Source organism: Gymnodraco acuticeps, unplaced genomic scaffold (genome assembly GCF_902827175.1).
Source record: "Gymnodraco acuticeps unplaced genomic scaffold, fGymAcu1.1, whole genome shotgun sequence".
In the NCBI taxonomy this organism is placed as follows: domain Eukaryota; kingdom Metazoa; phylum Chordata; class Actinopteri; order Perciformes; family Bathydraconidae; genus Gymnodraco; species Gymnodraco acuticeps.
The window spans coordinates 3319954-3333982 of record NW_022990235.1 but is presented as its reverse complement, the minus strand read 5'-3'; the positions used below and the strand labels follow the sequence as shown (position 1 = coordinate 3333982).

Here is a 14029-nt window from a genome sequence, read left to right as displayed (position 1 = left end):
TCAATAGCTTCAAAGGTCAACTCAAAGAATGGATGAGAAACAAACAGACTTTTCTATCACCACTAAATGCACTTTAATACAGGGGTATCTCCTCTTGCACTTTAGGTAGCTCTTGTATCTTCTCTTGCACTTTACATGTTGTTGCTGCTATATTGTATTACCATGTCATAAATACTTGTGTATGCTGCTCTTGCTCTCTTGCACTTTTTGCACAACATGTATTTTGTTTTTACAATGTTTGTAAAATGTAAATTTCTTAAATGTTTTTATGTGAGGGACTGCGGATGGAAATGAGCTGAAAGCTAAATCTGGCACTGTTACGCTTGACACATTTTAATGTTTTAAGTGTTCATTACAGTGCATTGTCCCTGCGAAATAAACGTACAGACACCAATTGTAGGATGTTGATAGTGATATATAAAAAGAAAAATAGAAGCAGGGTCTCACCAAAGTGGTATTTGAATGATCTTATCTTAATGTGAATGCAGCAAGCCACGAAAAAACTTTTTTCAGTCATATTTTTAACTTCTTACCTGTAACAGTTGTTGTTGTACTTGTTGTAGCTCCCAAGTGTAGTCAGGCATCCCAGACAAATGGCATAGGAATAAAATATTTGGGTTCCAGCATCCATCCAAACCTATGAACCAATGACAGATTATTATACAACTATGAATCCAATGCAAATTAGGATATAGTCTGAATGCTACCTGTGGGTCAACGAGCCGTGCGGGATTGGGGTACAGGTAGTACTTGATGCCATGGATGGCTCCAGGAAGCGTCATTCCTCTGATAAACAGCACTGCCAACATGATGAAGGGGAACGTGGCTGTGAAGTAGGCAGCCTACATTTAAGCAGAAAATGATTTAGTTACAATTTAAAGAAATCTACTTTTATAGCTAACCTACACTGTAAAATGTTTGGCTGTAAAATTACAGTAAATTACTGGCTACTAGTTGCATGGATTTCACAGTAATTTACTGTAAATATTTCACAGTAATTTACTGTATATATTTTACAGTTAATTAGAATAACAGTACAACTAAATACTGTGACTTTACAGTTGCCATGCCCATGGAATTACTGTGATATAGCAGTACAGAGCTGTGGTATTATGGTACCTTGCTGTACATAAATTACAGTAATTACCTGTATGTTCACACTATTACTGTAGAAGTAATGCAACACAGTAGCCAGTAATTTACTGTAAATATACAAATCTAAATAATACGATAATATATTGTAAATTTGACTGGGATTGTACCATAATTCAATCAGCTCAATCAACAAAGAAAATGCCCATTTAAACTTTTTATTACTCCATTGAAGTGCAAAGTACATTTTACAGTGTCTTGGAAATGTTGTTACGGCCCCAACCTCTAATCCGCGGTAGTGGCTTGTGCTGATACCCGCAACATGAAAGAATACACGCAATAACCGGTACTTGGTAACGAGCATTTATTGATAATCAGCCGTTTGCTCACACAAGCGAAATGGGAAACAAAAAGAGGTCTGGAGGACTGGCCAAAAGGAACAAACAGAAGGAGGGAACCCGAGCCAGCCACAAAACGGGCCGTAGGACCCAAAACCCCCCCGCCTAACCAAAAATCAAATATAAACCCTATGGGAAACTAAATAAAGCCGCAAAAGCTGGACTACCAGGTCCTCCAGGCTAAACATAAACACATCTGCAAAAATATGGCCGACAGCTCAGAATGGCACAGAGGTATTCTAAGGACAGTGTCTCAGGCGTTAGGATAGGCGAGACATCCTTATCCTCCAGCTTCCAGTGCTGGAATTGGGCCGGTACTCACCGGTACGCAGTACCGGCACTTCTGGTTCTGACCCATGGAGTACCGGTGTTGTGTCACATTATGCCTCCCCGTCATGAAATGCCCCCCTTGTCACGGGAACGCGCATTTCTAAATGACACGTTTACACCTCTAAATGACACGTTAACACCATAGGTTTACACCTTAAAACGATGTTTAAAACGAAAAGTAAACGTTCAGGGTTTTTATTAATGGTAATTTTCAGACTGTGAGTTGTTTAGTGGTAGCTCATAGTCTTGATTCTTCTGGTTTAACTTTTCGCTCCGTATATGAGGTGTCGAAATTCGTTCGTCACTTCCTTTTCAGTTTGTTTTTTTAAATGTTTTTTTTATCATTATTGTTACGTCCTGTCTGTATAAACGTGCTTTAAAATGTATTGTTTAATTTTACATAGTTGTCATCTAATAATCTAAATATGTTTACAAATGTTACATAGTCTTTGTCAGCATATATGCTATGCGTACAAAATAAAAGTGTGACATTCATGAAACTTGCTCCATTTATTGGTACCAGTCCTAGAACCATACCCTGAAAAATGCTTGAGGGTGGGATTCATAGAAACCTCTTTTTTTTTGGGGGGGGGGGCATTTTATGACAGGCCTAGCCATCACAATATGCCCCCCCTTGCTATCTTACAAAATAAAAGTGTCCCATTCATGAAACTTGCTCCATTTATTGGTACCAGTCCTAGAACCATACCCTGAAAAATGCTTGAGGGTGGGATTCATAGAAACCTCTTTTGGTGAGGGGGGGCATTTTATGACAGGCCTGGCCATCACAATATGCCCCCCCTTGCTATCTTACAAAATAAAAGTGTCACATTCATGAAACTTGCTCCATTTATTGGTACCAGTCCTAGAACCATACCCTGAAAAATGCTTGAGGGTGGGATTCATAGAAACCTCTTTGGTGGGGGGGGGCATTTTATGACAGGCCTGGCCATCACAATATGCCCCCCCTTGCTATCTTACAAAATAAAAGTGTCACATTCATGAAACTTGCTCCATTTATTGGTACCAGTCCTAGAACCATACCCAGAAAAATCAACCAGCGCAATGACGGTCAAGCAGCTGTTATTGACAGCTACGCTATGACCGCCATCTGGAAACACACATTTGGAAGAATCCGGGTATGTACATGATTGGAATGACTTTGCTTTTGTAAATGTTGCAAATGTGCATTTTTCAACAGGAATGTAATACTTTTGCAACTACTCTCAGGTTGATCCAATGGCACACACAGTCATCGTGGGAATTGTGAACGAGAACCATCACTGGATGTTGGTGGTGAGAATAGGAGCATATTTTAAGCTCCAATCTGTATCTATAGTGCTGTATACACCATATATAATTAGTGATTTGCAAGATAACCGGGCCACACATACATGCTGTCACTTATTATTGATCAAATCTAAACAATACCCTACATCGTACCTGCGTAATGTATGGTTCCTGCCTAATGCATGTTGTGTTTCCATGTGAATAATAAAAGGTAATGTACCCCCATGAGAAGAAAACCCTCTTCTTGGATCCACTTGGAGAAGGGAAAGGCAAAACGAAGGTGTGCCTGCAATCTACAAGGTACATTTGATACAGTGTACTAGTTCCGGTGTTTTATGAGTATTTTGACAATGATGTGCTGCATCTTGACACATGTACTATCTACATACTGTAGAGCCTTTATGAGGATGAAAGGCTGCAAGGTGTCAAGATGGACATGCAGCACCCTCCCCCATAATCGCCAACAAGACAGCACATCCTGTGGTGTCCTGGCCTTAAAAGTGAGTGTGAAATGCATTTAGCCAAACATTACTCTCAAACTCAAATTCAGTAGCAATTAGACTGAATATCTTGACTTGCTTTTATACATCTTGATCAAAGATGTATTGAATTGTGTCAAACTACACATATACAACATGTCATTCTTTAAATCTGTTGGGTCATTTGTCTGTATTCCATTTGAGGGTAAAATCATAGACCATGCAGTCCAGATACTAATCAAGGTTCTCTTCAGTTTGCAGAGAACATTTTACTGGGGGAGGTAATTGAGTTTGAAACCTCACAGAAGGCAGTGCACGAGCTGAGGCTGGACATTGCTACTTCTCTCCTCAGAGAATCTGGTTTGTTACCTTTTCTCAACATTGTCAATGACTTCATGTAGTTACTTTTATTAATTGTATCTCATAAGTATGCATCAATAACCTAGTATATTAATAATGTGCCATGCAAATTGTTGTATTGTATCACTGCTTGGACCATTGGTACTGTTGGGTTAATCTTGACCAGGGAAATTATCAGGGTTTTAAAAGCAACACAGTGGCTTAAGTATAGATTAGGGTAAATAGTCACTACATACAGTATATTGTGTATCTCAACTCCAAACAGATAACATATGAAGCATCGCAGGCAGGCATCTTCAACTGCAATTTCATATAGGCTACACACATCACACTCCAACACACCCTTTCAATTCTGCGGTTTATTTAAGATGTGAGATTTCCCCATCTTCCTCCTTTCAATGTGCTCATTGGTGTGTATTACTTTTAACTGATATCCTCAGTTAATTTTTACCTTGAACTTATTATAATCAAAGCTGTATAGCTAATACATGTGATGAACAACAAAAGAACCATGAGAACCAAACTTAAATTGATGCGTACAGTGCGAAAGAAGTTTTTGTAATGACATTGTGCAGGTTCCCATTCTACAGAGGGTACGGAGAGGGTGAAAGAAGGAGCAGATGGCTCCTCTGTGCTCAGATTTAATCATTTAGAAAATCTATGTGTTTGTGTGTGTTTTGCCTTTTCTTCACACAAAATAATAAAAGACCACAACAAATGTGTCCTTATATAATTGACCTTTTAGTCAAAATTTGGAATGGGTCACCTTGACCCCAAATCTGCAATGTGGTTTATCTGAAGATATTGATTACGTTTTGTCTCAACAGATGATCTAAGCAGGCTTTGCTTTTACTGCGGGATGGAGGAGCAGGATGAAGAACATTGGGTAATTTCCTATTGCACATTACAAATAAAGAAAATTAGCAGAAATATGTTTCCAGACTTTATCAACATAACATTTGCGTTGGTAATTGCTACTATATTTGGCATCTTCAGCATTAACTGATAAAGGATTAATGGTTTGCTTGTTTTTCCATACATTTTTGTTGAAAATGTATTTCTTTCTCATAACACAACATTTATGTTTTTGAAAGATTTCGATTATTGAAGGAATGGTTAGAATGTTAGTGGGAAATACATTAGAGATATTCTATTATCATAACAAAATCCCATAATGCATACCTTACATAACAAGTATTTATTGTTTTCTCAGATTTGCTGTGACATTTGTCAGCAGTGGTACCACCACCAATGTGTACAAAGGCCGCCAGTTGATCAACCGTACTTGTGCCCTGGATGCACATAATGCCCCGAAGGAACCATCATTAACTGTCCACTGTCATTTCAACCAATGCAACTATTGTTTGGCCTGTCATAAAATTCCCCTCCCCCACCAAAAGAGGTTTCTATTAATCCCACCCTCAAGCATTTTTCAGGGTATGGTTCTAGGACTGGTACCAATAAATGGAGCACGTTTCATGAATGTGACACTTTTATTTTGTAAGATAGCAAGGGGGGGCATATTGTGATGGCCAGGCCTGTCATATAATGCCCCCCCCACCAAGATAGGTTTCTATGAATCCCACCCTCAAGAATTTTTCAGGGTATGGTTCTAGGACTGGTACGAATAAATGGAGCAAGTTTCATGAATGTGACACTTTTATTTTGTAAGATAGCAAGGGGGGGCATATTGTGATGGCCAGGCCTGTCATAAAATGTCCCCCCCCACCAAAAGAGGTTTATATGAATCCCACCCTCAAGCATTTTTCAGAGTATGGTTCTAGGACTGGTACCAATAAATGGAGAAAGTTTCATGAATGTCACACTTTAATTTTGTAAGATAGCAAGGGGGGGGCATATTGTGATGGCCAGGCCTGTCATAAAATGCCCCCCCCCCCACCAAAAGAGGTTTCTATGAATCCCACCCTCAAGCATTTTTCAGGGTATGGTTCTAGGACTGGTACCAATAAATGGAGCAAGTTTCATGAATGTGACACTTTTATTTTGTAAGATAGCAAGGGGGGGGCATATTGTGATGGCTAGGCCTGTCATAAAATGCCCCCCCCCCCCCCAAAAAAAAGAGGTTTCTATGAATCCCACCCTCAAGCATTTTTCAGGGTATGGTTCTAGGACTGGTACCAATAAATGGAGCAAGTTTCATGAATGTCACACTTTTATTTTGTACGCATAGCATATATGCTGACAAAGACTATGTAACATTTGTAAACATATTTAGATTATTAGATGACAACTATGTAAAATTAAACAATACATTTTAAAGCACGTTTATACAGACAGGACGTAACAATAATGATAAAAAAAACATTTAAAAAAACAAACTGAAAAGGAAGTGACGAACGAATTTCGACACCTCATATACGGAGCGAAAAGTTAAACCAGAAGAATCAAGACTATGAGCTACCACTAAACAACTCACAGTCTGAAAATTACCATTAATAAAAACCCTGAACGTTTACTTTTCGTTTTAAACATCGTTTTAAGGTGTAAACCTATGGTGTTAACGTGTCATTTAGAGGTGAAACGTGTCATTTAGAAATGCGCGTTCCCGTGACAAGGGGGGCATTTCATGACGGGGAGGCATAATGTGACACAACACCGGCACTTCTTGCTCAGTACCGGCATGCTGGCGGTACTCCGGTACTCATGCACCGTGCCAGTACTCAACACTCTCCCGCCGTTCTTATTATACATCCATATATATATATACAGCCGCCCGGTACTCAGTAGATGCGTCATGAGGTGCCGAACGGACATTCTCATCGCTCTAACCGCTGGAGTTTCACAGCGGCTGTCAGCTGTTTACTCCTGTCATTCAAACAGAACGTGCTGGAGAGGGGGCGGGGCTTATCTTCTCCATGTAAATACTGTGGTGGAAACGACTATGTCAAAATTAACCTATTTGACCGTGATTTAATAGTAATACACGTTTCAAAATAATAATAATAATAATGCCGAAGTAACAACATACGGAAAACTGTTAGTAAAACCATGTTTTAATGCTTTACAATTTACATACCTAGATGCACGTGTGTTGTGTTTATGCAGTGCAACTCCCACCCAGTGGGTGGCTATGTAGAGTGATAGAACAGAGCAGGCACGCCCCCGAGAGAAGGAAAGCAAGTCACGTCACAAATTAGCATTTCTAAAATGTTAGGGTGGATTAATAAAAGTGCAAAAAGACAGCGGTTGTCGCCGGAAGAAACTTCAAATACAGAGAATGCTGTGCCTGTGTTGGAAATTGTGTCTGATGGGGAGCTTTCTTGGTTGATCCTCCTGCTCCAAGTTCTAGTGCATTAGCATTAGCTCCGCCGCCTCCTCCAGAGCTTCTAACGTTAGCTGCTGCTGGCGCAACTGCCACCACCAACACCGGGCAAAGCGATGCACCTGACTGCTGGACAACGGACCAGGTGCAATATTTTTGCAAGACCAATGCATGGCTCCTTCTTAAAGATAAGAAGCTAGGATGTCGGATATGCAGAGATGTCAAATCTTTGGGAATACACACTGGACAAGGACTGAAACTGTCAACTGAATGGGGTGAGTGTGCAGTGTCTCATTTCGGTGTTGACAAGGGCAAACAACAAGCTAGCCTGAGAAAAAAAATCAAAGAACATAAAGAATCACAAGCCCATGTAAAAGCTGCTGACATCCTTACATCTGCTTCATGTGAAACTATTCAACATCAAGTGCAGTCTATGCATAAATCTGAATTAGACACCACTATCAGAGTTTTTCGAACGGCATATAAAATTGGCAAACATAGCCGGCCATTCACAGACATGCCAATTGATTTGAATGTACAGAAACTGAATGGGCTGAACGTGGGCAGGGTTTTGCACTCCAATAAAACCTGTGGCGAAATCATCGACCACATAGCTCATGAGCTGAAGAAAAAAATGGCAAAAGACATTACAGAAAACCAAAGAAAACTCTGTGTTTTGGTCGATGAATCTACCACTATTAGTGGTAAAACGGTGCTTGTTGTGTGTCTACGCTCAGCATTAGCTGATGCTGAGCCCGAAACGTTTTTTTGGAAGCTGATCGAGTTGGATGGAACAACGGCTGATGACATCACAAAGGCGTTAATGGAGTGTCTTGGAAGAGATTTTAACGAGGACTTTTTAGGTCAGTGTTTCGTTTCTTTTGCATGTGATGGGGCTTCAGTCATGCTAGGGAAGAGAACAGGCGTTGCTACCCAGTTGTGTAGTAAATTCCCAAGCCTGTTTGTGTGGCACTGCTCCAATCATCGTCTAGAGCTGGCAGTTGGGGATGTGGTCAAGGAGGTCTCAGGGCTCAATCATTTCCAGATCTTTTTTGACAAACTCTATTCCTTGTTCCATGCCTCCCCCAAAAATCAGAGGCAGTTAGCGCAGTGTGCGCAAGCAGTCGAGACAGCGTCTCCTGGTGATAGGGCGTGTTTTGTCCATCCGCTGGGTGGCTTCAAGTGAAAGGAGCGTCAGAGCAGTCTGGGAAAACTACCGAGTGCTTCATGATCACTTCACAAATGCTGCAAACGACACGAGCAGGGATTCCAGAGACAGAGCAAAGTACAAGGGCCTGGATGATGTGCTCACATCTGCAACGTTTGTCAGCAATCTGGGACTGATGTACGATGCGCTCACAGAGCTCAGCGACCTCTCTCGGCAACTCCAAAAAAGAGAGATGACACTGCCTACAGCAGATAGGCTCTTAACTCGATAAATACGAGTTTTTTGAATCCATGGTCACCATGCCTGGCCCACACATGACTACAGTTCATACAGCTCTAGCTGAGAAGTCCTTCAAGGGTGTTGCCCTGCGTGAGAATGGCAGGCTTGTACAGATTCATGCAGGTCAGTTTTTCCGCAGTATGGTAGAGAATCGGAGACACAGAATGACTTCCACAACCTCCTCTCATGTCAGCACAAGAGAAATCCCATTACATGGCCGGGAGGCCCGGGACAATCAGCTAATCCAGGACATGAAAGTTATCCATCCTGGAAGTTGGCCTGAAGAGGAGTTAGACGTACAGTATGGGGACGTAGAGGTGCTACGTTTGTGCGAAGTGCTGAAAGTGGACAGAAGAGAGACTGTTCAGGGCTTTCGCGAATACAAGGAAACCAGGGCATCCCGTACACCTGCTGCCATGGAGCCTCTACTGAAAGCAGTCCGAACCATCGCTGTCTCCACTAGTGAGTGTGAGCGGGCATTCAGCTGCATGAACGATATCCTTACTGCAAAAAGGAATGCTCTCTCTGTCAGCCGACTGTCCAGCCTGGTTTTCATTAAATGTAATGGACCATCACTAGGACAGTTCAATCCGGAACAGTATGTGAGGTCCTGGCTGGCAAAGGGAAGGAGAAGTGCTGATGAAAGAGCCTGTCCAGCTCCAGCCCCTGATACTGATGTCCCCAAGGCCTTCTGGAGCCTTTTCTAACAATGTGAAGTATATTGCAAAGCAGCTCACCCAGTGAGAAGACTTTTGGCATAATGTGCCGATTTGTACAGATCCTGGAGATAGAAGGACTTCAGACCAACCAGGGAGTTATCTGATCAGCTTGGTGTTCAATGTAACTCTTTACCATGGCTCAGACTTTGTTACTTGCAGTTACAGTTTCTCATTTAGATTGTGCAAATTTTGCATTTGTTTTTACATGTTCTTTGTTCATGCTCTTTATCATTTTTCTGAGTTGGAAAGTTAGATTGCATCATAGTTTTACTTTATACATATTTGTATTCTTCAGTGGTGAAGTATATTGCAAAGCAGCTCAGCCATGTGAGAAGACTTTTGGCACTTTTCGTTTTTCGTTTTCTGAGTTGGAAAGTTAGATTGCATTCAAAATGTACAGAAATACTTAATTTTGTTAAAGCTTTTTATAAAAAATGCTTCTGACCAGAGCTTTGTTTCCTTGTCATTAATGTTGAACACCACCAGAGGGGCTCTCACCTGAAAGGTCTCTGCTTCATGTGTCTTCAGCAGAAGATCTAGACTTTGATTGCTATATTTTCAGTTAATATTGACCTTACTGAGCTTTAGCCATATCCGCTGCCTATCATAAAAAATGTTAAGTACAGTGAACCTTTCTAAAATATACAGTAGTAAAGAGACAAACCCACCAGCATTATAGTAGCCAAATTCTTGTTTGTGGGCTGTATATATAAAATTGACTTGAAAAAGTTGCTGATTTTAGAGTACTGGCACCTTTTTCATTCCAATTCAAGCACTGCCAGCTTCTCTTTATATATACACGGCTGAGTGGAATTTGGAACACCTGGGCAGAGGCGGAGCCCGTGAGACGGCCCGTGAGACCATTTGGTACGGCCCTCGAGGTAATTTATAAACACACGCAAAAAAGAAAAAAATGGCCGCAAAATAATTAAACAAGAGAGTGCCTGTTTTTCCTGGCCAATGTCAGGGTCCTTGAACACAACACAAACGTGTCATCACGTGGTATATGTCTCGTCTGACAGGGGTGTGCAGTTCTGACGGGGAGCACCAGAACGCCGCTCCGGCACTTCAGAAACTGCAGTACCCAGAAGGAGCCGTACACATGCCGCAGTTTTTGCGTGGCTGTGTCTTTAGTTGAAAGCCCAGTGGCGATCTGTTCATCTGTCATACTGATCATACAGTCAATAACTTTGTTGTTATTAGCATCTGGTTAGCTAGCTATGCTAACGAATATAAGAAGCTTTTTCTACAACCAGTGAGGTAAAGGCACATCTTTACATGATCATCAGTTGTAAAAAAATAAGAGAATAAAGCAAACAGGTATAGAATACTATATGACAGTAAAACAAAGTTGTTAATAAACAAGAATAAAGTTTAAAAGGAGAGTGATTTGTAAAATATCCATAAAGAAAAATAAATCTGTTTACAGTTCTGTTCCATATGGGTGCTGAGAGATGTATCCATAGATCTCTTCATGTTGCTCTCAAAGTGCACCAGGTTGATGCTTTTAACTTCAAAAAAAGGTTAGGTCCCCCCACCACTTAAATCATGTTCACATGGATAGGAAACTAAATACATTTGCACACATTTTGTGTGTCTATGCACGAGTCATGGTGAAATATCTGGATTCAGAGGTTGCTTTTTCTTTGCACAGCATGAAAGAAAGGCCAAATGAATGGGCTGTGACTTTAGTATATTTAAGCAGAGGTCAATCATTTGTACGGCCCTCGGAGGATGTTGAAAAAATTGAAATGGCCCTTGAGAGGAAAAAGGTTCCCCACCCCTGATTTAAAGCCAAGCAAGAGCGATAAAAGCAAGAAAATCACTTAATTTGTTGTGTTATCACAGAGGATGGTCTGAATACAGTATTTTACTATGAAATAATACAGTAACATGTTGTGAAATCTTGGTAATCATTGATCCTGTACATTCACAGTAATTAACTGTGCCTGTATTGATTTCACTGTGAAATTCTAAATTACAGTGTTATATTGTGAACATTACAGGTAAAGACTGTAAAGTGGTAAAACAATAATTTATTGTAAAATATTACAGCTAAATATTGTGAAATCATGGTAATATTTTACAGTGTATGAATGGAGACATTATGAATTATGTGATGTCAGTTGATCAGCAGCTGCAGAAATCCTGAGAAATATCACTCATTGAGTCATTTTGTCCGACTTGCTCTGAGGGCAGCCCACCTCCTACCGAGGATGGGCCCGTCACCAAGCAGGAACCCCACGCTGCCAGCGAAGGTGGACCGTTTCCAGTCGACCATGACTGAACGGTCCTACAGAGCCGCAGCGTTGTCCGCCAGGGCTCTGAACGTTTCCTCACTGCTAACCGCATACTGGTGGCGAGCCGTCAGGGCCCTCTAGGCCCTCTGTGAGGGCCTAAGATATTCTAAAAAATAATATTTGAAAACATTAAAAAAAAAATTAAAAATTAAAAATATTATTTTTTATATTTTTTTGTTGTTACATTTTTCATTCATTTTACCAAAATAACTTGATTTAATTGTATATAAAATAATATTTCCAAAGAAATAAATCCTTCGAATCTGCCTGTTCAGTTTCTGTTGGAATGTGAAGGGTTAAATGCAGTCTCTGCGAGTTATGTGAAGACGGGAGAGCTTGTTGGTCCCTCTCTACATTCACAGAGGGCCCGCTATAGTAACTCAACGAGAGAGTAATGTCAAATGACAGTACAATTGACCAATCATATCTTCCCTCTAAATGGGCGGGCTTTATTTTCGCGGACTTTATGACAGGTTCCGCCCGCTGTGAGGTCTATGCATGGATGTATAATAATTATGTAGGATGTATAATGGTCTATGCAAGTGGTGCAGTGACGCGTCCTAAAACCCGGAAGTAAGCTGCGCTCGGATTCCCTCGACAGAAAGCAACGGGATTTCTCCATAGGATTTTGGAAAATAGCTCGAAATAAGGTCTGTGGAAAACGAACTTGTTAGATAAATGCACGTTGTGTTCAGCCGGATAATATCCACATGTCTATCCTACTTTTATTATTTTTTAATCATAAATCCAAACGATAGATTTATGATCGATAGATTTATGATTAGCATAAGTTCGTTCATGATGGCTCACTTCAGTGATAGTGATGACATCGTTGCGAAATTATTAACCGAGTAGTTACAATGATAAACTGGAGTGGCAAAGGATCAGCTGAATGACCCGCAAGTGCTTCATCCAAAAGGACAGGAGGATGGACTTTGTGTTTCAGTGATTTGATCATCAAAGGTAGGCCTAAGTCATTTTCAATGCGGGCCGCCGTGCCGACTTAATTCATTTGTAATTGCTTTGTTTATATAAATGATGTTGTTTTGTGTGGTAGAGGGTCGCTGTCATTGATGCGTTTTGCACCCCGGACCACTGTTTTGATATTCCGCTGAAGTCTACGTTGAGACGTAATATATTTTCTTTTTTTTCGAGGGAAGGGGGGGTCAGAGGGCCTAGGTATAAAAGTCACGGCTCGCCACTGCCGCATACCAAGCGGAGCTCTGTGAGGATATGTTGAGTAATCCTGGACCGGCCGTTCTGGATGAGTTGGCCGCGGTCACAGACATTTGTCTCCGTGTCCAACGCTGCGCCGTCCAGGCCACGGGCAAAACAATGGGGATCATGGTGGTGCAGGAAAGAGCTAGATGGCTCAACCTCACCAACCTCCCAGACCGGGAAAAGGAGGATGTGCTTGACATGCCCATCGTTCCCGAGGGGATTTTCGGCTCCGCTCATGCCTCCATGCAGAGGAGATGCAAGTCGAAAAAGAAGGAGGACGAGGCCCTCCACCTCTGCCTCCCTCGAAGGGCCCAGCCGCTGCCTTCGCAGCGGCAGCCCTTCGTCCAAGCTGCTCCGAACCCTGCTCGGTTCAAAATACCGAAAACGCAGAGATCGCAGTCCGCCCCGAGTCCCCAGCCCAGGCAGGGGACGAGGGCGAGCTGGCCTAGAAAATCTCCGGTTCCGGCTGCAGCCCAGGCGCAGCCAACCCAGAATTTCGGCCAGCAGTCGAGGAAGAAGAAGCGAGCGGCGTGACAGCCCCTCCTTCTCCCCTCTGTGACAGAGCTGGAAGTCTACGGTTCCCCAGCTCTAAATGTGTTCCCGCCGCCTCGAGAAATGCCTCAACACCATCCTCAAGTACGCGTAAACACATGTCACACACTTATTGATTTTTCTGTCATAAAACATTTTCCGCTGACGCATCCAGGCTTCGAGCCAAGGGCGCAGCTCGAAAATGAAAAGAAAAACAATAAACAGTCCGTCAACTGTTCCCCTTCTGAGAGCAGCTACGGCCTCTCTCAAAGGGCGGACAATTGACGGGTCTGTGAAGGCACCACCGTCACGCGCATGCGCAGTGCCGGCTGGGGCTGTAAAGGCACCACCGTCACGCGCATGCGCAGTGCCGGCTGGGACTGTAAAGGCACCACCGTCACGCGCATGCGCAGTGCCGGCTGGGGTCGTGAAGGCACCACCGTCACGCACATGCGCAGTGCCGGCTGGAGCTGTAAAGACACCACCGTCACGCGCATGCGCAGTGCCGGCTGGGGTCGTGAAGGCACCACCGTCACGCACATGCGCAGTGCCGGCTGGAGCTGTAAAGGCACCACCGTC

The 14029-nt window shown here is 42.3% G+C and overlaps 2 protein-coding genes across 3 annotated transcripts in view; one reads left to right on the top strand and one right to left on the bottom strand.

Moving 5' to 3' along the window:
- slc6a11a (solute carrier family 6 member 11a) overlaps positions 1 to 14029 on the bottom strand; it is a 42986-nt gene that overhangs the window by 8905 nt on the left and 20052 nt on the right. Inside the window, exons 6-7 of the mRNA XM_034219186.1 lie at positions 708 to 842; positions 534 to 637 (exon numbers count right to left, since the gene is read on the bottom strand). Coding sequence (XP_034075077.1) covers positions 534 to 637; positions 708 to 842 — 239 coding nt within the window. The remainder of the gene's footprint in view (positions 1 to 533; positions 638 to 707; positions 843 to 14029) is intronic.
- LOC117548146 lies at positions 2802 to 5414 on the top strand. Of its 2 annotated transcripts, none has more exons than XM_034219188.1 (7): positions 2802 to 2959; positions 3051 to 3116; positions 3322 to 3410; positions 3505 to 3610; positions 3880 to 3949; positions 4777 to 4835; positions 5163 to 5414. In XM_034219188.1, the coding sequence occupies exons 1-7, from the start codon at positions 2822 to 2824 to the stop codon at positions 5253 to 5255; spliced, it is 621 nt and encodes a 206-aa protein (XP_034075079.1). In that variant the 5' UTR covers positions 2802 to 2821; the 3' UTR covers positions 5256 to 5414. The 2 variants fall into 2 exon arrangements, with proteins under 2 accessions (XP_034075079.1, XP_034075078.1); XM_034219187.1 differs by having other exon boundaries at positions 2804 to 2959; positions 3844 to 3949.